The 24,872-nt window shown below is 36.5% G+C and overlaps 6 protein-coding genes across 6 annotated transcripts; 4 read left to right on the forward strand and 2 right to left on the reverse strand.

Moving 5' to 3' along the window:
* The first annotated feature begins 3,324 nt into the window (after window positions 1–3,324).
* On the forward strand, window positions 3,325–8,776 carry LOC135146109 (uncharacterized). The gene is made up of 20 exons (XM_064078251.1): window positions 3,325–3,352; window positions 3,967–4,152; window positions 4,215–4,412; window positions 4,474–4,584; window positions 4,635–4,705; window positions 4,842–4,918; window positions 5,171–5,254; window positions 5,307–5,392; window positions 5,492–5,585; window positions 5,634–5,696; window positions 5,747–5,814; window positions 5,862–6,009; window positions 6,181–6,257; window positions 6,613–6,690; window positions 6,745–6,822; window positions 6,879–7,001; window positions 7,056–7,497; window positions 7,561–7,614; window positions 7,687–7,835; window positions 8,529–8,776. Exons 1-20 carry the CDS (start codon window positions 3,325–3,327, stop codon window positions 8,774–8,776), a joined length of 2,463 nt encoding a protein of 820 aa, XP_063934321.1.
* A 645-nt stretch (window positions 8,777–9,421) lies between these two features.
* Window positions 9,422–10,589, reverse strand: LOC135146166 (serine/arginine-rich splicing factor 1-like). Its single transcript, XM_064078327.1, has 4 exons — window positions 10,340–10,589; window positions 9,817–9,870; window positions 9,517–9,715; window positions 9,422–9,454 (listed from the first exon to the last, which is right to left on the reverse strand). Exons 1-4 carry the CDS (start codon window positions 10,587–10,589, stop codon window positions 9,448–9,450), a joined length of 510 nt encoding a protein of 169 aa, XP_063934397.1. The 3' UTR covers window positions 9,422–9,447.
* Window positions 10,590–14,460: 3,871 nt separating this feature from the next.
* Window positions 14,461–15,158, forward strand: LOC135146110 (dnaJ homolog subfamily B member 14-like). Its single transcript, XM_064078252.1, has 4 exons — window positions 14,461–14,624; window positions 14,698–14,811; window positions 14,885–14,967; window positions 15,021–15,158. Exons 1-4 carry the CDS (start codon window positions 14,504–14,506, stop codon window positions 15,156–15,158), a joined length of 456 nt encoding a protein of 151 aa, XP_063934322.1. The 5' UTR covers window positions 14,461–14,503.
* A 130-nt stretch (window positions 15,159–15,288) lies between these two features.
* Window positions 15,289–16,775, forward strand: LOC135146128 (uncharacterized). Its single transcript, XM_064078275.1, has 6 exons — window positions 15,289–15,355; window positions 15,797–15,910; window positions 16,164–16,295; window positions 16,347–16,408; window positions 16,471–16,593; window positions 16,646–16,775. Exons 2-6 carry the CDS (start codon window positions 15,818–15,820, stop codon window positions 16,773–16,775), a joined length of 540 nt encoding a protein of 179 aa, XP_063934345.1. The 5' UTR covers window positions 15,289–15,355; window positions 15,797–15,817.
* A 19-nt stretch (window positions 16,776–16,794) lies between these two features.
* On the reverse strand, window positions 16,795–19,877 carry LOC135146127 (mRNA-capping enzyme-like). Its single transcript, XM_064078274.1, has 19 exons — window positions 19,803–19,877; window positions 19,632–19,741; window positions 19,449–19,552; window positions 19,277–19,398; window positions 18,930–18,991; window positions 18,704–18,878; window positions 18,582–18,641; window positions 18,419–18,525; window positions 18,305–18,358; window positions 18,180–18,252; window positions 18,011–18,120; window positions 17,833–17,958; window positions 17,664–17,780; window positions 17,546–17,614; window positions 17,364–17,484; window positions 17,230–17,309; window positions 17,091–17,172; window positions 16,983–17,031; window positions 16,795–16,927 (listed from the first exon to the last, which is right to left on the reverse strand). Exons 1-19 carry the CDS (start codon window positions 19,858–19,860, stop codon window positions 16,867–16,869), a joined length of 1,740 nt encoding a protein of 579 aa, XP_063934344.1. The 5' UTR covers window positions 19,861–19,877; the 3' UTR covers window positions 16,795–16,866.
* A 2,279-nt stretch (window positions 19,878–22,156) lies between these two features.
* On the forward strand, window positions 22,157–24,101 carry LOC135146141 (nucleotide exchange factor SIL1-like). The gene is made up of 9 exons (XM_064078290.1): window positions 22,157–22,273; window positions 22,383–22,601; window positions 22,652–22,801; window positions 23,002–23,100; window positions 23,162–23,260; window positions 23,319–23,423; window positions 23,483–23,575; window positions 23,634–23,795; window positions 23,855–24,101. Exons 1-9 carry the CDS (start codon window positions 22,207–22,209, stop codon window positions 24,031–24,033), a joined length of 1,173 nt encoding a protein of 390 aa, XP_063934360.1. The 5' UTR covers window positions 22,157–22,206; the 3' UTR covers window positions 24,034–24,101.
* The last annotated feature ends 771 nt before the right edge of the window (window positions 24,102–24,872 follow it).

The following is a 24,872-nucleotide window of genomic DNA, read 5'->3' on the forward strand; positions in this document are numbered from 1 at the left end:
GGGTAACTCCTCTGCTGTTTTGTGCGGGGGCCTCAATTGCAAGCACCCTTTATGAACAGTCAAGCCGATAATTCAAACGGCCACATCCTTGAGGCCTATGCTGATGAGCACGAGCTGTGCATACTAAACCGCCAGCAACCGACACACTTAGCGACTACAGGTACAAGGGGCCTGATGGATCTCGCCATTCTATAAAATATAAGTCCCACAACCGTAGTTGATGCTCTCCACGCGCTGTCCTCCGATCAACTTCCAGTTATTCTGGAATGAGGCGATGAGAAGGACACACCGAAGGGCATCCTCCGCTTTTTCACCAACTGTGACATACATTCTGACTTTGTATACAAACCACTCTACCGCTGTTTCCGTCACTACCGTCTACACCCGCCCTGCTGGATGACGCTGTCGCCTTATTCGGAAGCGCGCTGAACATGGGTGGCACTACTGCTACGACAAACTCGTGAAGGAAAGTACAGCCCCGATCGCCCGCCTGACAAACTAAAGGCACTTATCTGCCAACGTCGACGACTTATCCGGGTGGCAGTGTTGTCGCAGAGCGCCGAAGACAAACTTCCGTTTATTCGACTGCACAGGTGCATAAGAAAGAAGCTAATGGTCCATTTTAACAATAAACGTGGGGCCAAGCTGCCCCATATATCCGTGTCAGGCAATAGCAGTCGATCTTCCCCCTTTTTCGAATGTGTTAAAAAGATCAAAAATTGGGGGCTTGGCACCACTACCGCCTCTTCGTGAAGGAAATATAGTGGCCGAGAGTAATGAAGGCAAAGCTACGCTTTTCGCTAATCTCCTTGCTCCCCAAAACGTGCCTGCTGTTCACCTAACTGCCAATGATGCGTTCCCACAGCTGAGCTTGCCCCTTCCCGAGGCCCACGAACCACCTGAGCTAGTTAATGTTGGCGAGGTTCAAGGCATTGTCGAAGCGCTGCCAAACTTAAAGCGCCCGGCCCCAATGGCATCACTAATGAGATGCTTAAGATTTTGCCATTAACAGGGATGCTTTATCTGTACCTCCAGTAAAATCTGCATTGACCTTTGGCGCCGTTTCAATTTGATTGAAAACAGCGACCGTTGTGACCTTGCCAAAGCCTCTTAAATCGGATCAGCTACTAATAAGTATCGACCCATCAGTTTCCTGTTCAGCGGTCGGTAAAGTGGGTGAGGACGTTTTATTGCGCTGTCTAAAAGAGGTTTTTAACGCTCAGGAGACGCCTTGCAGGTGTTTCAGTATGAATTTCGGCAAGGGCACTCAACGACCCAGCAGCTCCTCCGCTTAACTGAAAGGGCCACTCGCGCTTTTAACTTTAAGGGGGTAACAGGCGCTATCTTCGTTGACGTTGAAAAAGCATTTAATCAAGTTTGGCATGAAGATCCGCTGCACAAACTGCGCTGGTTACCCGTTCTTTATGGCCTTTACATCGTACTGAAGTCATTTCTAAAATGGCCTCGTCTTCAGCGTGTGCGTGGGAGATACCCAGCCGCCGCTGCGATCTCTGTCAGCAGATGTCCCTAAGGGGCCCCTTCTTTTGTCCCTTTTACTTGCAATTTATATGGGCGACGTGCTCTTGCCATCAAATCCACACACATGAGTCGCCCTCTAGGCCGAAGATACGGTCAGTTACTCATCGTCGAAGTCTTCCGCCTTGCTATGCAAGTATCTACAGTGCTATATTAATGCCATTGCTGATTGATGCCGTAATTGGAAAATTTCTATAAATGTGATGAAAAGCAAAGCGCTTTTAATTACTAAGATGCACTCCATCTTACTGGCGCCCTCAACCTTTGATGGCGTGAAGATTCAATGGTCGATAAACTTTCCTGGCAGCGCACGTGGATTATCTAGTGGCGAAGGTCAAGGCAGCAACTAAGGACTTTACCCTTTACTATGAAGCAAGAGCAAACTCTTTCTCTACCTAACAAACAGCAAATGTATATGCCTTATATCCAGTCAATAAAAAAATACGCTACGCGTCTGCTGCTTGAACCTATGACTCCACTGCAATAGCGTCGGTACCTCAAGTGCGATATAACAAAGTGCTGCCATGATTTGTGCGAAATGAAGCACTTCACCGGGGCTGCAGCTGGGTCCTTTAGATGTCATTTTCCAACCTAATGCTAATGCTCTTTACGACGGGCTAGCCAGGCACACTAATCGCCTGGTGGTGAGTGAACTTATTAATGAGTCATGGACGGAACACTTATCGCCGTCCACATGTCACGCGTGAGTGCTAGTTTTTGTTTATTGATGGCAAGCAAATGATGACACCTTTTCGACTAAAAACTACTTAGTAAGGAGCCTGCGATCACTCCTGACTGAGAGCTCGTGTTCGAAGTTTTTTGACTCGATCGAGCACCAGGAACCGTTATTTATAAATAAATAAATATCAGTTTAATGGACTTTAGGAGGCCTTGACCTGACAATCTCTACCAGGGGCCCCCTAGCAGGATCGATTTGCTTATTCATGTTTTGGTTCGCCTCATTATTTGTTAGTTCGTCCTGCGCAAAATTCATGATTAATATGGCTAATATTAAATTAGCAGATAGAAAATGGCATATTAATTTAACGTACAAAGATTAACAGTCAGTCATGAATGGCTTAAAATAAAAACTACTCGACGTTCAACAAGAGGCTAATTATGCATTGTCTCTTTACTTTAAATACAGATACGCGCAAAAAACGAATTGCCTATGTTTATATCAAAATGTAGCTTGCCCTTGTAGAAACTGGACTTCTTTTTTTTTATAGTTTAATTTTTGTCTACAAATTTTAAAGCTGTATACTTCGTCTACTCCAGCTCAGTATAATAATATCAAATTTACCCTTAATTTTAGGTATTCGCAAATAGTTTAAACTGAAAAAGACAAAATTTTTGTGTTTACACCGACTCGCATCGACATATTGCAACTGATGAAACTAAATTATTTATATTCATTCCTTTGAAAGGCCTCAATACATTAGAACCTCAACTGTAACCTACTAGGTATTCTTTTAAAAGCTCTAAAGGATACGATTAAGTACACTGCTATAATTGATAAACTACTGGTGTGCCTAAGAATTATCTGATTTATAACGAAATATTATATTCTTATAGCTATTAATTATACTTCAGCCCTAACCCTGACCCTAAAATGAAACTCCTTTTATGACATCATTTTCGTTACCAGAATAACTTTAATTACTGTAAACGAGATGTATGTAGAGCAAATTGGCCATTAACTAGGTAATTCCGTTAAATACTTTAATAAAGAAGGGGATGACCACTTTCAGAGCCAAGAGACAGTAAAGGCTACGTCTAGCTTGCAAGATGCCTGTAGCCAGCCAAAATATGGATAGTAGGATTAGTATTAATTTTAGGCGAAACAATTAGCATGGTACGTACTTTACGAAAATAATATTCTATCATGAAAAAAATTAAAATTAATACCACTTTCTTTTAAGTATAATAGCCCAATAATATAAAAAATACAAATTTGGCAGGAGGAACACCCCGGGGTCAGGAATACCGGAATTGCACTGATTAGGTAATAAACTATACTAAGAAACGGTCAAATTGCAAGAATGGAGCTTTCCTGTTTGGAGTTGCATTAAGAGTTAGTGCTAATAGCTAATTTGTTTTTTTTAGTACTATGAATAATGTGAGGGCCAAAAACAAACTTTGTTTTAATTTTAAAAAACTTGAACAATTGATTAAGTTTTTAGAAGATAATGAAGTGAACAAGAATAACAAAAAAATTATTGTAAATTTTTCCGAGAAAAGTTTAAGGGAAAAAATACTTTGTGCTTTGGTTGACTTAAAAAAACAGGTCAACAAAAGAGTTAAGCTTTCTTCCCATCAAAAATTTCAAATTTCTGAAATTTTGCTTGTAAGTTAACTATTTTTAAATATTTTTATTATAAGCCTTAGAGGATGTTCGAATTGTATTTTACTTTTAGAAGATTTTCTCAGTACTTAAGGACAGCGATATATTGCTAAGTTCTGCAACTCTTATTGCCTGTCTCGCTATAGATGCTAGGTTTCGAACTACCCTGGTTAACCAGGGCATCGTTAGTGTTCTGTGCAAGGTTTTTTCCCACTTCCCATCTTTCAAATTTCGCAAGCGATGTCTTTGGGCATTTATTAATTTGTTAACTAGTAAAACTTTTTAAGCATTATTTAATGTTGAACTTATAAAACTCGCGGTTATTACCTTACAGATGTCTCTGAGCTCAAAATGATTTTGGAAAGTGACTGTTTCGAAATTGCTGTTAGGTGTTTCTTAGAAAGCGTTATGTGCTCTTCAAATTTATTTCTTGAGAATGAGAATATTACCTCAGGCCACTCAAAAGTAATAGGGGCTCAAGATAAATTAGAAGAGTGTACTAACGCATTCGTTCATAAGAAAGATATTGAAGGTATAAGGATTATCCTGGTTACAACTTTTTCTTTTTTATAAATATATTTATAACATCTAAGAGAATAAGGATTCTCCCTTAGTGAACTATAGAGTTATTGCACTGGAATTCTTTTTACACTGCTTTAAATTAAAACCTGACCGTGAACTCTTATATTTTATGTTGAAACAAGGTAATAAATATGTAAATATTATTGTTTACTTAACGACTTATATATTGAAGGGCTCCTTAAGACCACTTTACTTGTATTTATAACTTGCTCAGAAAAAGAATTACAGTTGCCGGAAGTTTCAGTAATTTATAATTAATTAAGCCTACTAAAATGCATAGCGCCGACATAGCAGTTAGGTTTAGGAATGTAATAATATAAATACAAGCAGTGTAAACAAAATTTTTATGATGACAAGTTCACCGTTTTCTATATATCAGTGTCTAAAACTTTTAACGTTAATGATGCGGTTTATACAAGTCGAGGCTAACCGGGAGCAGCGAAAAGCTATTAGCAGGTATCAGTTTTTTATATTCGTATACGTAATAAAGGAAGCGTACCTTTTTATTTATTGTATATTAAAAAAGCTTGAGGCTAGTAAAATAAATAATTACGCAGATAAGTGTATGGACCTTGGCCCAGTTAGCTGGTCGATAGAGTTTGCTGTTAACCTTTTTATCTGCTTTGTAAAGCTTCAGGCCATTTTAACAAATATTAAACTTCAAGTCATTATTTATGTTGTTATTTAAAATTCTAATTTTACTTCTAGTTGCGAGCGTGCTAAGCTTGTTTATTGTTCGTTTTTTGCCACCCAATTAGAAAAGGATTTTGTGGAAAACGCCCTTTATCAAAGGTTTTTATATAATTTTTCTGATACTTGCAAGCTTTATTTAGTATACTTGAAGGTACAAGGCTATTCTTCAGCTGAAGTTAACTCTGTTTATTGAACAATCTAGCGATCAGCAGAAAAGCTTGCAATACTGTTTATTCTGTAGATTTCTTTAAATATAGTTTTTTGTTTTTTTTATTCTTTTTATAGTCAATTAGTCAACTTTTAATAGATTATTAAAAATTTATATATTTTTTCTAGCGCTATATTCTTGGGTATCCTTTTCTTTTCCTGCCCGCAATAACTTTATAGAATTTATTCCCTTCGTGGTGTCCGTGTTGAAAAGCACACGTAGGTGTGGTTACTATTATTAGCACAAGTTGTTATTAATTCGTTGTTCCAGTGAGTTCCTAACAACTCTACTTTGCTGCCTGTTGTCGAAGCTATGTGAAGGTTCTGGTGGAAGGTTCCCTCGATGATTACTCATAAAGACAGTAAATTTATTTATAGGAGTAGATTCAACTTGAAAACGTCACAAGGAGTGCCATTTTTGGTAACAGAGCTGCAAAGGCAAATTCGTACAGGTTAAGCTCTTAAAGTTATAAAGAGGTTTAATAAAAGTATTGTTAAGGTGGAGAAATCAACGAACGTGAGCATCATATTATTGAGGGCTTTTTTGGAAATATCGTTTGCTCCCTACTTAATAATCTTTCCTGTTTAGCACGCGATAATGCTGTAGCACGTTCGCTGTTTATTAAACAGGAGGAAATAAAATTAGAGTACCTGTTCATTTTTATTTTAACGCAACATAGCTTTTCTTACTAGTTTGTGCGAAAACCTTTAAGTTCCGTTCTTCCTTTTTAGTTACTCTTTTTCTTCTTTTACTTTTTTTAATTTACGTTTGTAATTAATTTTTTTTGATCTGTTATTTATTATCGTCTGTTTAAAAGGACTGTCAACGGTTATGTGTCTAGCAACATTAGCATTTCGGAGCTCCTTAAGATTTATAAAAATGGCCTTGACTCAAGTAAAAATACTATTTTCTTCGTAAGAACCATCTTTCTAGTAGTTTCGCGTGTTTGAAGTTATGCATAAATAGGGTTACTTTAATTATAGTAGTCCCTTTTGTGAAAGTTTTGGTACGCCGAAGTTGTTACAACAAATCGTATTATTACTTGTAACACCGGGTTTTTGTTTTTAGGTGCCAATCTTTTTAAAAGATTTTTTTTCTAATAAGATCTTAATTCCTAGACCATTTGTTTTTGTATCACGCAAAGTATTGATTAGTCACGCAGGAGTTATTTTGCGGATTTTCTAGAATTTTAGCGAGATAGCTTTCTTTATTTAATTTTGCTAACATTTTTATCTTATATTTCGCTAAGGTATCGGTATTTTACAGCTTTTATACTCTGTTTGCTTGCGTGACGACGAGGTGGTTTTTTTTATTACCAGTAGAGATGGTTTGAGTTTTTTATTCTTGTCATAATTTTTTTTAATATTTTATTCTGTAAAAGACTTGCTAGACTGTTTAAAAGAAATGCGTTCTCTGCTTGACTATCGTGAGCAATATTTTACAAACTCTTTGGATAAAAGTAAAACCTGATAAATTGTAAAATGGTATGCTTCTAATAATAAACCTTTTTAAAAGTCGCCTTGAGAAAGGATCTGTTTTATAAATTTGTTAAGACTCTCGTCACCAGCGATTCTATATGGCAACTCCTTGACAATGGCCTTTTTCATTTTATCTTTACGTATAAAGCTCCGTGGCAAAGTATTATTATGACGCTCCACCTAAAGTTAAACTTTATAATGTGTACTTTTCTAGATGAACTCTTAGAAAGTTTATTTCGGAAAGTCAGCAGTGCTGGTTTGGGAAGATTGAAGTCATTAATAACCTACTCCAAGAAAAATTTTAAAGAAGATCAGTTTAGTTTGGAAAGAAAGGGTAGTAACAGTTATGACTCAGAACCTCTCAACCTTTCGCCTCAACGCCAGGGACAAGATACCGACTTTATAGTGGAGCGGGTTATGCCGCGCCAAAAGAACAGCGCTTTGACTTTTTTGGAAATGTTGGGTCTCTTTATTGCCGGACTGGCTCACGCCAACTACAATGACTACGAATTTATGAAGCTTGTGTTCACGCACGCTTGTCTAATTTTGATAAACGGTAGCAGTAGAATTGATGGCGAGAAGCAACTGCAGCAAACAATTTTTCTTGCAGGGTGTGTTGAATATTATTACAAAAATCAGAAGAGTATTCCTAATAGGTAAATTTGAAAAGAAAAAAAGCTTATGTGTAGAGTGCTGCTAACAAGAATGTTTTAAACAAGGTTTATCGAGTCTGAGTCTCGCACGTGCAGGAAAAAAGGTTCTCTCTTCGAAAGGTAAAGTTTGCAAAGCGGCTTTCTTTGGTGTTCTATTTTTCCTAAGATAGTCGTCTTTATATTTCTTTATAGAAGCCGAAAGACTACAGAAGAAACTCTGTCACTCTACAACGTTGTGCAAACTCTTATGGTTGCGAATATAACTTGTGTGGGTGATTTAAAACATCGATGTCTACATTTGCTTTTCTCAAATATGATAAGTGTAGTCAAAATTCTCGCGAGTAATAATAAATTACGCGATAAGCAGCGCCATCACGCTGTCGAGAGCTGCGTAAAATTTTTATTGAAAATACAAGAAGTAAAAAGATAATATGAGCCCCCTTTTACAGGATCTCTCTAGAGACGAAACTGAACTTTATCAATTACAAATTTGTTTGTAAGCTTTGCTTACGTTTACCCGTTGCACTTTAGTAAAACATTAATATTGAAGCTTGTCTAGCTTAACAGGCTTAATAAATTATAACACTATGCATAAGGACATATCGGATATTTTTTTTAAACTGACATAGTAATATATGTGGTACTGTTCATTAGCTCCCGGCCTAGGGATGTTAGAAAAGACGTTAATCAAAAAAGTTTTTGCTATTTTTCAATAGACTCGCTTCTCAACAAACTTATTATATCGGTAAATCGAAGTTTCGTCTTTAGAATGTAAGCAAACGACCGTGTTTACTTTTCTATCTTCGTTAAACCTCCACCCCCTTAATAAGATTACAGTTTTCAAGAGGAAATAAATAGCCGCTAGGGGCCAGGCCTAAACTGTAAGGCAGATGATTCAGTTCTATAAAGACACTCACGAAATGCGGAGCCTTGCGGTGCAGAAACCTCATACTTCGGCAAAGCACTTTGCGCAGTTTTTCTTTAACGACGTCACACAGTTTGTGATAACTTTGCGTGGTGCGTCCCATTTACAGTGGAGTTTCTCACTTTAAAACCGACCATAGGAATGTTCTCGGAATCCAGGAAGATTGTTAACATAATTTTTTATGTGAAGGGCCTTCTTGCTTTGCTTGGTGGTTCACCCCAACAGTACTCTTGTCGACTAAGGATAACAATAGGAACCATGGTTTTGTCTCCAATAAGAATGGACTTAACCAATTCCTTCTCACTATCGTGGCAAAGCTCCAAATATATACGACAGCAATCCACACCTTGTTTTTAAAGTGGGGCGAGACGTTTGGGCACCCATCTTGTGCTACCTTTGTCAAGTGTAAGTGGTCGTGTGGAATTCAAAGAACCGTGGTTATTTCTAATGGCGAACACCTAGTGCCACTTTTTCAACGAATTTTATATATTCCGGAGTGACCACTTCTGCTGGAGGACCTCAACGAGGATATCCTCTAATAAAATTTCTTCCTAAACGGGAAAGCTCTGACCATTCATTTACTGTGGTGAAACATTCAAACATTTAATTTCTATAGGTTTAACGCCCTTTATAGTAAGAGATTATCATTAATCCTACTTCAAGCCTGAACACTTTGCATAAATTCTTAAGTTGTCACATAGTTGATTATTACTGTGAAGTTTAACCAAATAAAAAAATTATTTTCACAAGCTAGTGAGTGAATATAAATGATAGTTAGAAAATCCGTAGTGTTTTTGTCCATATGATGTAACTATAAATAACTGCGAACAAGATTTATCAAAGTTAAGGTGACTAAAGTGTGTTAACTAAAATAGGGGTAGAACGACTTCTTGCATAAAGTGGGGAGGTATTCTTAAAACTAAAAAAGGGTAAAGGATCGCTTAAGTGCCACCAAGAATATTTCCTAAATTTCTATATTTATTGTTCTAATGGTGAACTACTGGATAACAAGGCGGAAGCAAAAGAACTCAGCGCCTTTAATATATATAACAAAAAGTTAAATATCGGAAGCAAGAAGACCGATGAACGAAGGTCACCTCGAGTGACGAGAGTGCCGGCGATCTCGGGAGTATGGACTGTAACTATCGCGGTCCCTTCTGCGACGGTGGCAACTGCGGCTGCTATCCCGCGAATAGGAGCGAGAGCGAGAACTAGAGCGGGATCGAGTGCGAGTCCTTGATCTAGAACTTGACCGATACCTTGAATAGTAGGGCGAACGACGATCATTGTAGCGCCCTGTTCAAGACGGAAAAAAAATTTGACCAACTAAAAATAAAACGTCAATAATAAAAACTATGTACCAATCACTTAAAAGTATAATCTCATAACAAGTATACCATAATTTCGGTTAGGTCGCCTATAATTTCCATTGCTGTGAGAAAATTCAACGACTGCCATAAATAGATTTTAACGTTTATCTAAGTTTACTTACAAATATTATATACTTTAAAATTTTACGTTTTCAAGATGAAGTGGTGAAGTGAAGACGAATAACTAATAAAGCAAGCAAGCAATCCACTAAACAAGTAGAAATGGGGGGTCTCGCAACGAAGCCGAAGCAAAGTAACAAAGTAGATGTTACTCGCAATTCAGCCAGAGCAAAACAAAAAAAGAAGGCTAGTAAATAGTTGGAAGCGAACGCCGACACAATAAAAAGGGCTGAGGACCGAAGACGCTATTGTTTCCGTTAAGATAACGAAGAATTAAATAATGTAAACAACGCAGCATGTTTTTAACTTTGTCATATTAAGAAAGAAACAACTTCACTTAAATAGTTTTACAATAATATATCTGCTCTGTTAAACTTCATTTAATAAGTAAAAAGAAAGCGAACTTATAATAAATGCCAAAGAAAATTACCTATTGGATAGTCGGGTTCAATCTCATATTTATTTAAACTTTTAACGGCGTCCTCGGCATCACGCTGATCAGCGTATTCAACGAAAGCGAAACCGGGAGGTTTCTTGGCTATCCATATATTGTTAACAGTCCCACAGCGAGAAAAAAGATTGCTTATTTTATCGGCCGAAATTATTCTATTTTCCTCCTTGGGTAGATTTCCAACGTAAATCTTCACACCGGAATGCCTACCATCCCTTCTGCTGGACATGATCACCAAATCTGAAGAGGAAGCCAAGGAAAAGTAAAGGTTGCGTCATTCGAGTTAAATTAGGATACTTATGCACATGGCTCTGCTAGTTTAGTGAATTCAAGGTGAGGGCGGACTATTTTATCTGAGTGGTGCTTTTAGTTCAGATTTGCTGTTGTGACTTGTCGTCCTTCCTACCCCTTCCTTCGCCTTGAATGTTGTAAGCACTCTATTTTTCAGAGTGGTTATAATATTATACAGTAGATTTACGCATAAGTTTTTTGTGGAGTGGACTTTAGTAGAATTTGGCCTTTTTAGGTGAACATAATTAAAAAATTTAGTTACAAAGGTACTGATAAGATACCCTTTAGAAGTTATTCATGTCGAGAATTTTTTTGTGGTGTGAACAAGAGCAAGGACGTAGTTGTAAAAATTAGCTACATCCGCCAACAAATTATTGTTAAGCGCTACCCTGTATTTTATAAAACTAAAACTTTCCTGCTTACCCAATAATTTTAAACTCTTCTAAAACGTTAAATTTCTTCCTTTTTTGAGATCCTTCCCATAAAATTTATTCTTTTAAGACATTACTTTCTCAGTTTAACAGTAATAAATCATTATAATAGCTTTTTAGGATACGTTATCAAGAAATCTGAATTTTTGATACTAACAACAGCAGGTCACAGTGAAAAAAATAAGGTGTTTGCGCTGATGTCATCACTTTACCATGTGACCAAGGGAAGATATTTAAGAGCACACGAACCCTGTTTTCTTTTAACGAGAATTACAGTAATAATTGAGGCTCGGTTTTCTTGTCTAAGCTTTCGTTGTGCGTATAACAATAAAAATTTAAAAAAATCTGTAAGAAGAACAAAAGAGATCACGCTTTAAAGATAATAGCATTTAATAAAGTAGGAGCACAATCAGGAACTGAAACTTTAACCATAATATAAATATGATTTAACGAACCGCGACAATAATTATATTTTATCGGGCGGTATACCCACATTCATGATTTTAATGCCACATTTAAACGTTTGAATGTCAAACAAGCTAATAAAAAATTACAATTTAAGAACTGCAAAACGAACAAAGAAATCTACATTCTCTCTTACATACAATGAAGCTAAAGTGACGTCCCGAAAAGATTTATTAATGGTGTTAAAGTCGAACGTAGTTCACTTGGCTACACACGCATATATAATACACTAAAAACCAGAAAGCATGGTTTATCCCCCTTGTTTTTAACAAAATATTGGCAATGTTTAGAAAATTAGTATGCCAGCTTTTTTTAACTTTTACTAACCTATGCTAAGGAAACTTTTCCATTTACTTGCAACCGCATTATTGCACACCCCCACAAAAACTACTTTCCAAATAATGATTTAGACTTATTTCATCGATTTATTAGGTTTGGCCATGAGCAACGCCAACTTGATAGATGTATTATTCTTGTCGGCAATCTTCACAGAATTGTGGACATTCATGTTGATAATTGCAGTATTATTAGAATTGCTAAAGAATTTGTAAAGAATAGAAGAAAACATGGGAATGACATGGAGAAGTATAAAACAATGTGTACAAACACTACAAATAAATGGATAACTTTCTTGCCAAAAGTTCGAGATAAATTCTTTCATATAGCCTTTATAACCTCTTTCCCTACTAACAATGCCAGCTTTAACTGGTGCAACTAACAAGGAATAAAGTAGAACAATTAACTTACCACATATTATCCGCTGTAGTAGCTTATACATAATTTCTTCTTTACTTCTGGCAGGTTTAGTGGTGATATATTTAAATTTGTAGTCAGTTTCCACAATAACTTAATAGTAGCTGTCAAGGAAAACATTTGCTACTGTAAAGCATCTTAGTAGTAATTATAGTTTCTTCTACTTGCGAATTTGGCTTTGCTAGTCTATTTTTTTCATTTTATAGAAGACACAGTACATGAAGATTTCTTATTTGGTTACTTACCAAAAACAGTGTTTTGGTAATTATAACTATTTCGCGAACTTTTGTAATATTCAAGTGAAATAACAATTTCACATTAACTTTGTTGCACAGAGTAAGCGCCGTTGGTACCCTGTAGTCACTGAGTAAATATAAACTTTATTATATAAAGTATCCACCGAAATATTCTTTAATAATTTTTAATATTGAGATCCAGAATTAAGTCATTAAAGAAAAGTTCTAAGTAAAAAACGCATATACATGTATTTATACAGAACCAGCATAATTTAACTTTCCCTTCTTGTGTAAGTAAAGGTTATAGACAGTTAATAAATTCAAATTTTTTAGTTAGGTAGTTTAAGTAGAAATCCTAAACCCGTGATCAGTAAATACTCCAAGATCTTTTACTATAAATACTTGTAAACCGCTTATTGGGCCGCATTTTTCGGATTAAGTTTGTTTATTAGATATAGACCATTTACAAGAAGGTTGAAGTATGAATTCATAACGGACTTAACTTAATTATTATAAATTAAGGTGTCGTCAGCATACTGCACAAGAGATTGAATGTTACAAGTGAGGCTAGAGAATTATATAAGAAATAAAAGGGATCCTAGCGATCCATTAGATGAAGGTAGTGTAGTATGAATTAGAGGTCCCTAAACCTCTATCTTAGTACTATGTGCCATACAAATCGAATACTTTTTCGAATAATAATTAGCTTTTTAATTTTTTTAAGACTTTATTAAAGTGATCAAAATACAAGGTATCTTAAGTGTTAAACTGATCCTTTTGGAAACCGAATCGATAATAGAGAAAGCACTCCTTTCTGCAAAGCTTCTGCAACTTAACCAAAACAATGTAGTAGGCTTATAGGGCATAATATTGGATTGAGTGACTCAGGATGATCGTTTTAAGATTATGTTAAAAGCATTTAACAATGTGTGTATGTAGTTAATAATAGATGTTAAAGCGTTAGATTAGTTATGGTATCAGTGCACCTCGATTTGTAGGGTGGAAGGTCTATTTATATGTTGGCGAGGCATCGAGCGTACGTTCTTCACCAGTGTAAAGAAAACTGTGTTAAATGAAAAAGTTAGGGCAAATATTATTGGGAGAGACATGGGTGTGAAGGCTTTAAACAAACCAGCCTTATTAAATGGGGATAGTTAACAAGGCCTTCATAGTAAGTTGTTCTTAAACTAAGAAGGGTTTGAACCTTTTTGCAGTTTCCATATAAATTTATGAAAGGCAAATTTATAAACTTACATTCAAATGTTTTGTCTAGAAAAAATAAATAAATCTTTTTTAACCTTGTAATTTTCTTGACTTAAATACGTTTGCCAATTAAAGACATTATTTTTGTACCTTCTTTTCATACGCTTCCTTTGCAAATTGTACATTTCAGTTTTTTATGTAATATAAGAGATTTAACAGGTAAGTTTTCGCATTCTATTACTGCACTGTTAGAAACAAAAAATACGAAATTTAAGTGCTTCCCTGTCAGGAAGATGAAAAGATTGTCTTCCACGTATCTTCTAAGGCTTGATCATTAGTCCATTCTTCCTTTTTTGTATATTGTGGGGGTTATCTCAAGCATGATTTAAATAGTTATACCAACAACAGTATGGAAACTAAGGCATAGATATTCTTCATAAGAGCAAGATCGTGTACGTCGGATTTGTAATTTGTGGCATAATGAATCGAATATACCTTTTAGAGTTATCCCATAAGGGTTTGTGCAAGTAGCTTTTATAGTGGGCCTCTGTATTTGGGTTTATTGCCAACACGTGGTTATTTATGGACAATTTTAATGATTTGGTTTTCATGTTGTCGCCTTCAAACCTTTTAAAGCCTACACCAATTAGAAAAAGTAGGCGCCATAACAACACAAATATATGAGCTCTTAACTTTCTTGCAGTTTGTACCGAACTGCTAGACAACGCCTCTGTCCTTTATAACTTAATAAATACTAGAACGAAATGGAAGCTAACAAAGAGGCTGCCTTCTTACTTTATCAAAAAGCTCTTGAACATTTTAAAGAAAAGAATTATGAAACTACACTTCGCTGTTTGCTTAAGTCAGTAAAACTTTATCCTGTTGGTACTAGCCTATATTAACTCTCGTTAGCTTACTTTTATAAGTTTTTTTAATATTATGATTCTTTATCATATAGCCGAGGCTGTTGAACTTTTAAGCAAAACAAAGCTAATAGTTGGGAATACAGAAAAGGAAACAACTTTACCAACCGCAGGGAAAGAAGAAGCAATTTCTACTAAAGACAAAGAAGGTGTTTCGGTTTGCCACTTTTTTCTTGTAGTATATCACCCATAATCTATTTAGTTTGCCCTGCATTATTCCAGCTATACTACAAATTAGAAGGTGCAAAAGTCATTACGAAGTTCTAGGGGTCTCTAAAAGTGCTACTGATATAGAAATTAAAAAAGTCATTTTTATATAATATTTATTAAGTTATTAATTATCTAGTTTACTTGTTAGGCTTACAGAAAACTAGCTCTTCGTTTCCATCCTGATAAGAATCGCGCTCCCGGGGCTGACGAGGCTTTTAAAAAAATAGGCATATTGCTTTCTCTACACTTATACTACGCTAGTTTTAGTAAAAGCAGTGCTATCTAACTCTCTTTTAAAGTTTCAAGTTTGACTTAGTAGTTCTAGTTTGTTAAAATCGATTTATTTGCTATAAGAACGTCAACTATTTTCCTTTAATATTAAATTATTTAAACTTTTTTTTTTGGAGTAAAGGTAGAGCTTTTACTGTTTTAAGCGATCCTTCTTCAAGGCAATCTTATGATTTATATGGAGATACAACGGCGGTATATATTGTTTTATTTATTATATATATTTTTACTTCTTTTTTAACTTTGTGGAAAAATTATTATTATTGGTTATAACGGAGTATAAGTTAGTTTTTACTACTTTTTAAGTAGATTTTTTAAAATATATATATATATACATTTTTTCTTTCATTCAACCTTTTTATAGTTTTTGGCATATAAAAATGAAAATTTATTAACTTTCTCAGCTTTAAAACCTTGTTTTAATTTTTTGAGTAGCGTTAGTTTCATTTTGCTATTATCAAAGTTAAATTGGCTTATGCGCTTCATACTATTTTTACATTTCCTTTCAATATGGGCTTTACTTATGTATATTACCAGCCGACAAGTTCATTTAAACCACTTTGTCCTCTATTATTGCTTTAAACAACATTTTCACTTCACTCGTGAGTATTATAATCTTGCTTGACAACTCTCTAGCCGGTAAGCGGCGGTCCTACAATGCGGTTCGATAAGCTCTCCAGTGAGGAGTTATTTAATCTGTTTTTCTTTGGAGAATTTCCATCTGGTAGAAATGCACAGCACTTCCACGCGGTATGTTTTGTAAAACGTAATATATTTATATAATCCAAAATATAACTAACCTTTGGTTTTTTACTATAAAACATTAAATTTACTGTTATAGTAAAAGTACTTGCGCATATTTTTTAAATTTAAAGAGCATCTAAAGAAGTATTTTGGTGTGTTGCAGTAATCAAAAGATAATAAAAGAACACTGTTAGAGCAAGAATAGAGAGCCCAAACTTCTACTCGCCTTCGCACACCCTTACTTGTGGTACTTTCCTAGCATCAAAGCTTTCGCTTTTCTGGCGGAGAAGAGCACTACCGGGCGCCCCATCTGCCCATAGGTGCTGTGCTTAAGCTTCTGCTGCCTCTGATAATAGCCTTCTTCTTCCTGTTTCTCGACTCCACTGAGCAGGTTCCCCCTTCGCATTAAACTCTGATACGAATATTTTACTCCTCCCGCCAGAACGGATACTCCTTTGAAAGAACGCCTACGTATTCGGTCTACAAAGAAACATACAACCACAAGTAACTCTTGAGACAATAGCTGTGGTTGCACCATAAAGGCTTCTTGCTTGATTCCACGCCAGCATTCCGTACTATGTATCCGCTTCCGCCAACGCCCGACTCAGAGCGGCCGACCTTCGAGAGCTCGAAAAGCATATTGAGGTGGACTACCGCGCTCGCCTACAATCCATGTGCCGCTCTGAAACGTACTTTGCTGTGTTTTGGTTGACTTATGACGCGTGACTTTTACTGGTCTAGCGAAAGGCTTCAGGCCCGCATATCGTCCGCCCTCTACTACGGGAGGTTGAAAGAGGCGGAAACGCTGAGAGGTCGGCCGCTACCTCACTGCCAGAAGCTGGAACGCCTGGAGAGTAGCAGCGTAGAATAATTTACTTGTGTTTAGAGCAATAAACGGGGCCCAAGGCGGCTTCCTCCCCGCTTAAAAATAATTAATAGTCTTCTGTCGCGTGACCTTGACTTTATTTCTGTGTGTAGTGCGCGTTAATCATGTGCAGAAGTTGTTCCTTTTCCAGTCCTTCTCTGTCAGACGCAGACGGTCAAAATCGCGTGTGTTAAGTATATAGAGAGTGCCCACCTTATGCTCTTCCAAATCTTCAGAGCTGTGTTATACCCATTTGGCGTGCCTACAGACAGAAGCAGATATTTTGCAGGAAGTTGTTAACAATAAAGCTTATAAAGTCACCTTTATCGTTTCGGATTCGCAGAACATCCCAAGTTTTGCTGCTCTTATTATAAACGCATTCGATAATCTTTTGGTCCAAATTCTGTATAAAAAATTCGTTTCTCAATATATTAAACAGGAATAGTAATGCGCGCATCACCTCAAGAATCGAACGCTTCTTTTGCAGTTTAAATACCGGCTTGAGGCCTTCCACGCCCTTCAGGACACACAACTCGCCGTCTTATTACCACCAATCAGTACTGTTCTAAGCAGTGAGTTAGAGGTATCGAGTACAGTATTCTGGCAGGCAATATTTGGTCTTCGTAGGTTTTACATAGCGAAGATAAAAATCGATGCTGTTGAGCTCCGGCGGCTTCCATTTCAAGTATTTATCGAAAGTTCCGGGGGTGTACCACTGTTGGGCAGAGCGCAATAAGAGCCGGCGAGCAGCTGCAAAGGGCTGGTAGGGCGCGTACGGAGCAGACAGGGGCAAACATGAGGCCATCGTTCGGATGGGGAAGCGCAGGGATGACCTTATCGAAGAGCTGTGGGAGATCAAGATAAGCGCAATTGGGATTAAGTAGCAGTAGCAACTTTTTGGGTGTACTCCAGTGAATAAAAGTTTTTCAAGCGAACGCTAAACGGCTCGTTTTTATACATACTGGCGTGTACATTTAGTGTTTTTTCTTTGTTTCGGGGGCCGATTACATTCTACCGGGCTCTTATTATCCACCTCAAAAGAAAAACTAGTGGTACTGGAAACCTCTTCAATGATGCGCAGTCGCTTTGCAAAGTCCACCTCGAAGCCCACCGCGTTGCCTTCATAAACAATAACATCAAAAATCAGATAGCGTGCTTGGACCCCGGCTTCAGGGATCTTGTCTTCGACCTTGAAGTTGTGATGTTGATAATAATAATAATAGTATTGGTAATAATAATACCAATTCCCCATCTAGAAGAGTGTGGTTTGCAAGCTGCTGCGAGTCGTTGTAGCGTGGAAACCGCAGGGGCACACGAAAGAAGTTGTAGTGGCGATCAATCATAAACACTTCTTTAAAAAGGAAAAAAAACTCAATATTTCCGTAACAAAGTAAACAGGACGCTTCTTGCCTTGGGCGTTTGACTCCTGCTGCTGTTTTCTGATGAGCATCATATACCGAATGCCGTCTGCTTTCCAGCTGACCTGCCGAAACAAGTCAACTTCTGCCACGTGCCAAGCAAGTCGAAGATTTTACCAAGTACGGCTCGCGAAGAAGGCACTGTACGTTGTCGTAGTCTAGCGAAACGGGCTGTGGGGGTAACTCCGTTAGCTACGTGCTCTACTGGAGGACATAAGAACAGACAGAGACCTGCGACCCAGGAAACTGGTGGGCCGGACAGGTGGAGCGCGTCATGCTATGCACAAGCTGCCTTAATGGAAAAAGTTCCTCCTCGCACACCGACTCGCCGACTTCTCCTGGATGAAGCCGCCGTAAAAACAAATTAATGCAAAAATCTTTTATGGAAGAACACCCTCTATCCCGGCCATGTGGATGCTGCAGTTCAAACGCTTGGGAGTCGTGCCACTTCCAGCTGCGATGTATTAATAGGAATCTTAATTAACGAAATCTAAAACGACTCGATAGTAGAAGTGCCTTCAGAAAAACGTTTGTTACTGGCAGAGGGCGACTGTTCCACAAACTCTGCTTCGTCGTCCTTCCAAGTAGGGCTTCCAGGAAAAACAATCGCCGCATTCCCGCCATAATACTCGTAAAGGCGCTTCAAGTAGTCCCTCTTGTAAATCCCGTCCGGTCTCGCCCGTCTAAAGGACTAATAATTTTTTAAAATTATTTAAAGATCCTACAAATAGATTGCAACTACTTCTACGGCTGCTTCAATACTCCAACCCTCTTGCTCAGCAAGATATGAACAAATCATAAAACCTATACAAAATAAATAATGATTACGATGAACAATTTATTCTATAACCCAATTTTGAATTAAAAAATTTGAGTTATTTTAATAAAGTAGGTATGGTATTACTAATAAACCTTAGAGTTAACTTGTAAATAGTAATAAACTTTTAAATATATCATTTACAAATATAAAAAGTGAAAGTTATATATGAAGTTTCAAAAAAAAAAAGAAGAGAGTTATTTATTAACCGCGAGCTGAAAGTTTTACAAATAGTACGAAGCAATAGTAAGTAAAAAGAAATCAAGGAAGACCCGTTCGATTGTAGCCATGCGTGCAGTGCACCCCTATAAACAGGGAAGGATTCTTTTCAAGAAATTTAACACAAGTGCTTTTAAACAGTGCGAACTCTTCCGCGGTGGGGTACTGTTGGTGGCTATCAAAATTAAATTAAGAGAAGTAAGAGATAAAATATGGTAAACCGACCCTTCACAAGAAATCTTCTGGTACTGGCAATTTCTCTTAAGTATTTCTTCATAATCATAATACCGAGAAGTTTTAGTAAGATCAATAACAAGTCCCAAGCGAATCTATTAATAGATAAGTTAATAACCATCAGTAAAATATAACTTTAAATTAGCTAAGACAGTGGATGTCCAAGTCACCTACACTGTTGGCTTTACAAAGGGAAAAAAGATCTTCCACGTGAAACTGTCGGGAAACAGGTATATGTTCATCATAAAAAGGCTTTAAAGGAACTTTAAAAGGAACAAAGCAATCTTAAAAAGAGAAAGCATTAAATACCGAGTAGGAAAACCATTAATAAATTTTAATGTATACCAGAGACAGCGTTGCCTATGCAAGGACAATTCAGCCATCGTGGGGGAGGATAACTCATACTCAACTATGCAGTAGAACTGCAAAACTTAACTTTAAATTGTTTGCTAAAAATTTTGATATATACTTAATACCATGTATTCTAAGGTGATAAAACCAAAAAATTAATGATAAAGAAAGGAAATAATATAAGCATACACACCGGAAACCCCCAGAAACACTAATTTATTAAAGTCAATACATTGGTTAATTTTCAAAATACCACGTAGCAATCGCTTTTCTCTTCCCTTAGTATTTAGTCACGTGATGATATTCTGCCCGGTTATATTGCTTGGATTGTCTATCTTCGGTGGAAGATCAGTAAACTAGTGTAGCCTTCAAAAGTTGATATTGGTGTCGGATATCTGTGCTTGTATTAATATCACTTAAAAGTAAACTTGCGTAGAAGTACCCGTAAAAACATTTTTTTGTAACTTATAAGAAGGGTTTTCCCTACTCACTTCAGAGTTTTACGGACCGTGTTACAGTTATTGCTCACATGATAAGGCGATATTCTAATGGCAGGCCCCTTTACTTTGGTAACTACCCAGAAGTTGAAGTTTCTAAGACCGTATGGCATGACTATTAATTAGATTAACTAAAACCACATAAATCTTTGTTATATTAAAATAATATTATAATTTATAATCCGACTTTAAGTAATAGATCCAAGAAATAGGCCATAATTTTAATATTCATCTGCAAAGTTTCGGAAACTTAAGGTATGCTTTCACTCTCTTTTAATATGATGAATCCTTTCTTTTTAATAAAAATTCTTTGATAGCAAGTATGAGGACAAAAGACTCTAAAAATGAAACCGCACTCAACGGTTTAATCGAATAAAAACTGTTTGAATAACTTAAACTCTTTAAGAAAAAGAAAAGGAGACCCTTGCTGAACTCATGGGAAAAACTAAGTAGTTAAAAGACTACAGTTACCACGGGCATTATTATCACACTTACTAGAAAACACTTAAGAGATTGAAGCCACACCACTCACAGATGGCATCCTAGACCCGCCCGGTCTTGGGTAAAAAGAATAATACAAAAATGTAGTGGTGTAGCCTGTCAAGAACAAAAGAGACCGGCTAATTTAAGCTAGGTAAGTAGTTCGCCTTCTGCGAAAAGAAGAATTTTTGGGCGCATGTAATTTTAAGCACATACAATATACATGCGTACTTCGATTGTCCGCCGCTCGGTAACCGCACCTTCTCATATGCTTCCTTGCCTACGATTAGACAATAATTTTTGTTATAAAGATTGTTTATCAAATTTAAAGGTAATCAACTTTTACTGAGGCTTTTACCTTTGTTTTTTTATTAATAATTATTAAAAGTTTAACTCTATTTGAGTTTCTTGGTAAAAAACCTGTTTGAGATATAGCATTCTGCCTTTCTGTATGTAAATATAGCAGATATTAGTTTCGAGGTGGCTAGTATCACAGAATTTTTAAGCTTGAGGTGTACCTCTTAAATATTATTATAATTGTTAAGCAGAGTTATAATATCCGCTGGCAACTAGTTTGGGAGTAGTACATTCACGGTCGTGAAAAGCGTTCCACGTGACTTGCTGGTAAGAAGTTCTAACTGTTTTAGCGAACGTTTAATTTAACTTTTAAGATATTTTAAATTTAAGTATACTTCATTCACCTTTTTTTGGTTTAGTTGTTTAGATAATCCAGTTTTGTCCTTCTTCCCCCATCTTAAAAAAAGAATTTCACTACACCAATCCATTAACTAAATACACTATGACATTATATTCAAATATAACCAAACTATATAGAAAATGAGAATTTTAATAAGTAGGTAGTAAATTTCAATTAAAATTTTTCTGAGAAAAACAAGTTTAATAAAAATTTGGGGTGCGTATATATACATTAAATTACAAAAAAAATTAATTTGCAACCTTTGAGAGAAGCTTATAATTCGTACACTGTTATTAGTGAACAAATCGTAATAGTTAAACCCACGATATGCATATCTTACTAGAAAATGGTAGAGTATAAATGTCTGATAATTAAAATTGGTCGGTTAGGCTTCTTCCTTTTATCAAGTATTAATTTAATGAATTTTCTCACAAAAATCGAGGGTCTATCTCTTTGTGAGACAGTCATTTATTGTTAAGATAAAGCAACTCATATTTACACTTTCCAAAATTATAGATTAAGACGCATATTGTGTATATATGATTTGATCATAGAGTAATAATATTTAAAAAGGAATTTTAGAGGTTATTTTTAAAATACCAAAACGTGCACGTATATAATTTGCTTTAAAGACGGCGGCCTCCTGCAAGACTTTGCTGGCAGGGCGTAGGCCTTTGCTTGTCTTGCTCTCCATTGCTGCTGCTTTAGAACGGCCGGTTTTCTGATGCCTAAATTAATAGTCCCGAGTCATGAATGGCAGACCTTAGAGGAAGGTCAAAGTATACCTCCCGGTAAACCTGTACAACTATTTCTAGCCGTTTTAGTTGATAATTAATTACTTTAATATTCTTCTTTGCTAGATTTTAAAATATATTTAGCGATAAACGTATTAATCTTAAGGTTGCCATGTGCGAATGTGCTTAAATACTGGTAAACAGGAAGTTAGACTTCTGAGAAAGGAAGAATCAGATAACTCTTTGGCCTCTGCGTTACTTCCTGTTAAAGATAAACAAATTTCTGCTGTTGATAATATAAAGGACAGTTCAGGTTCAGATACTGGTTCTCAGAGTATATCGAATTGGAGGGGATTGTTGAACTGGAGTCTTCGCCATAGCGATGGTAGATCCTTTGCTTGTTGTTTCTCTAGTAAAGTTATACAGTTCTCTTAGAGACGGATCCTAACAGGAAACTTACTGAAATGGATTTAGAACGCAGGAATTGGTTAAAGGAGGCTCTTGAGAGTAACTTATCTGAATCCAAGAAAATGGCAGAGTTATTGAATATTATTTTTGAGGATAAAGATAAATTTTACTCTTTAGGTATAAATAATTTTGATTGTGTTTTAAAAAGCCTTGCATCTTAATATAAGTTTGATGTATTATTTATAAAATCTGTTTTCTGTTATGAATTTACAGTTTTTTAGTTTAGAAAATAATCTATTTATTAGCAAAGCTAATAACCATTGTAAACAAATATATTGTAAAGCAGGCAATGGTTCGTTTTTAAAACGTTTTATTAGAATTTACTGAAGAGGAACTGCAAATGAGAGAAGATGCTTTGGAAAGTTTATGCGAATATGTGTACGATCTTAATAATGCAATTGACTTGATGAAAATGGGTTGCATTATTCTTTTAAGATGCTCGAGTTACTAGAATGTGTTTCTTGACGACTGTTTTAGGAGGTCTCCTTCTTCTTCTAGATTTGTTGGACTCCAAGTATCCTTCCATTCAATGGCGCGCAGCAGATGTTATAGCAGTTTCACTCCAGAACAATTCCAGTAAAGCACTTATCTTGTTTTTCATTTGCGTACCGAACCATCTTTGCTTTTTCTCTAGCCTGTCAGGATTATGCAGTGGCCCACGGCTTCTTCCAGCGCATCCTGGCACTACTGGACTGTGACTCACCACGTGTTCAAACCAAGGCCATTTTTTGTCTGTCTGGTAGTTGCCTGCATGCTGTCTGCTCTCGTGCTGATCTGGGCAATCCGTAATTTCTGCAGCACTTGTGAAGGGCAATAAAGAGGCGGGTCAACTCCTTTGCCAGCGTGCATGTTTCTCTCACTTGTTGGCTCTTATAGCCTCTTCTACTTCTGGTGCTGCTACTGCTTTACTTTTGGAGTTTTTGATTTATTATTATCACCATTTCGCCAGAGAATATGCCCTTTCTTCAAAAGGCGCTGGGACTTCTCGAATATACATATCTTGCGGATCTTCTCAACTGTGAGTTTCTAGTCGAACAGGATGTCATTGAGCTTCTCCCGTCTATTCTTTCGTGGTCTTTCCGTGCGTCCAACTGGCCCCTCGCTTTTCAAGGTCTGCAATACTGATGCCCTACTTACGTCTTTAGCGCTTAAACGCGTTATCTACTGCAGCCTTGCGGCTACTTTCTGATCTAGCAAAATCTCCTGCGGGAAAAGAGAAACTGCTCAACCGCGCTTCAGTTTGGCATACATTACTTGTTGATTTCAAAAAAAAAGTTTGCGAGTCATTCGATGAGGAGTCGGAGGCTTACGAATTTGAACTGTTGGATAGCGTCCTGCAATTAATATAAATTATAAAAATGATCTCTTATGAACTCGGAAGTGTTATGTATGAGTAAATTATGCTGTTTGCAGTAAATCAACGATACTGAAAATAAACTTTACAATATCTAATTTAGCAACCCTTTCACTATAATTTGATTAGTATGACAATTCTGTTTGGGCTTGAGTTTATAATAGTATACGAAATTTTGTTATAAATAATGAAAAAGTTCCAATTCTGGAAGGGTGGTCACTATACTCCCTCGAGAGGGCAACACTGGTGGACACTTTTACCAACTTTGGGTAAGGACACTGTTCTACCCTCTAAAAGGTAGCGACCATCTGCAAATTTCCTTAATAATAGTAAAGATGGTAACAAAGTAGTTGCAATATTTTTATATATTGTTACTGAGCAGTTAATAATAGGCGAAAAAAAACGGGACCTTCTTTGAAAAATAAGTGTCGTTCAGGTAGACTCTGCATAGGGTTAATTTCCTTGTGATCTACAAACTCGGTTACTAATAGTACTACTTTTTACAGCCATCAAAGGGGTTCATTTCCACTCTCAAGTATTAGCTTTTAAAAAGTATGGAAGAGTGAAGGTGTTACCATAAAATGTTTTAGTCCAACTAGTCAAAGCGGTTGCTTTTGTTAATAACAAATTAGCAAGACCTGACCGTAGATGCCCAACCTCTCACTCCGTTTGTATATTTTATTGCATTCATGTTATCTTTTAGGCTTCCCATCGCCCTTTCAAGAAACTTCACAGTTATTACCGTGTGAACATACAAGTCTAACGAATCCCAATTTTTCTATAATTAGATAAATAATACCGTTTATCCATGCATTGGGCAGCATACAGTTTAAC

The sequence above is a fragment of the Zophobas morio genome, unplaced genomic scaffold (assembly GCF_036711695.1).
Source record: "Zophobas morio isolate AGI-343-1 ecotype UQ-CSIRO unplaced genomic scaffold, CSIRO_AGI_Zmor_V1 ptg000213l, whole genome shotgun sequence".
NCBI lineage: Eukaryota > Metazoa > Arthropoda > Insecta > Coleoptera > Tenebrionidae > Zophobas > Zophobas morio.

What these genes read in the sequence shown, in the direction of transcription:
- LOC135146166 (XM_064078327.1), bottom strand. Translation starts at nt 10,589, where the DNA reads ATGTCCAGCAGAAGGGATGGTAGGCATTCCGGTGTGAAGATTTACGTT. An exon ending in TGAACCCGACTATCCAATAG is followed by an intron (nt 9,871 to 10,339) that starts GTAATTTTCTTT and finishes TATTTATGGCAG; the next exon opens with TCGTTGAATTTTCTCACAGC. An exon ending in GCGACCTAACCGAAATTATG is followed by an intron (nt 9,716 to 9,816) that starts GTATACTTGTTA and finishes CGTCTTGAACAG; the next exon opens with GGCGCTACAATGATCGTCGT.
- LOC135146110 (XM_064078252.1), top strand. Translation starts at nt 14,504, where the DNA reads ATGGAAGCTAACAAAGAGGCTGCCTTCTTACTTTATCAAAAAGCTCTT. An exon ending in AGTAAAACTTTATCCTGTTG is followed by an intron (nt 14,625 to 14,697) that starts GTACTAGCCTAT and finishes TTTATCATATAG; the next exon opens with CCGAGGCTGTTGAACTTTTA. An exon ending in CTGATATAGAAATTAAAAAA is followed by an intron (nt 14,968 to 15,020) that starts GTCATTTTTATA and finishes TTTACTTGTTAG; the next exon opens with GCTTACAGAAAACTAGCTCT.
- LOC135146127 (XM_064078274.1), bottom strand. Translation starts at nt 19,860, where the DNA reads ATGAGTTATCCTCCCCCACGATGGCTGAATTGTCCTTGCATAGGCAAC. An exon ending in CATAGGCAACGCTGTCTCTG is followed by an intron (nt 19,742 to 19,802) that starts GTATACATTAAA and finishes TCTCTTTTTAAG; the next exon opens with ATTGCTTTGTTCCTTTTAAA. An exon ending in TAACAAACGTTTTTCTGAAG is followed by an intron (nt 18,642 to 18,703) that starts GCACTTCTACTA and finishes AATACATCGCAG; the next exon opens with CTGGAAGTGGCACGACTCCC.
- LOC135146128 (XM_064078275.1), top strand. Translation starts at nt 15,818, where the DNA reads ATGCGGTTCGATAAGCTCTCCAGTGAGGAGTTATTTAATCTGTTTTTC. An exon ending in TTCTCGACTCCACTGAGCAG is followed by an intron (nt 16,296 to 16,346) that starts GTTCCCCCTTCG and finishes TCCTCCCGCCAG; the next exon opens with AACGGATACTCCTTTGAAAG. An exon ending in AAAGAAACATACAACCACAA is followed by an intron (nt 16,409 to 16,470) that starts GTAACTCTTGAG and finishes ATTCCACGCCAG; the next exon opens with CATTCCGTACTATGTATCCG.
- LOC135146141 (XM_064078290.1), top strand. Translation starts at nt 22,207, where the DNA reads ATGCCTAAATTAATAGTCCCGAGTCATGAATGGCAGACCTTAGAGGAA. An exon ending in TATAGCCTCTTCTACTTCTG is followed by an intron (nt 23,576 to 23,633) that starts GTGCTGCTACTG and finishes CCATTTCGCCAG; the next exon opens with AGAATATGCCCTTTCTTCAA. An exon ending in CTGGCCCCTCGCTTTTCAAG is followed by an intron (nt 23,796 to 23,854) that starts GTCTGCAATACT and finishes TATCTACTGCAG; the next exon opens with CCTTGCGGCTACTTTCTGAT.
- LOC135146109 (XM_064078251.1), top strand. Translation starts at nt 3,325, where the DNA reads ATGCCTGTAGCCAGCCAAAATATGGATA. An exon ending in AGCCAGCCAAAATATGGATA is followed by an intron (nt 3,353 to 3,966) that starts GTAGGATTAGTA and finishes AGATTTTCTCAG; the next exon opens with TACTTAAGGACAGCGATATA. An exon ending in CTTGCAATACTGTTTATTCT is followed by an intron (nt 5,393 to 5,491) that starts GTAGATTTCTTT and finishes TATTTTTTCTAG; the next exon opens with CGCTATATTCTTGGGTATCC.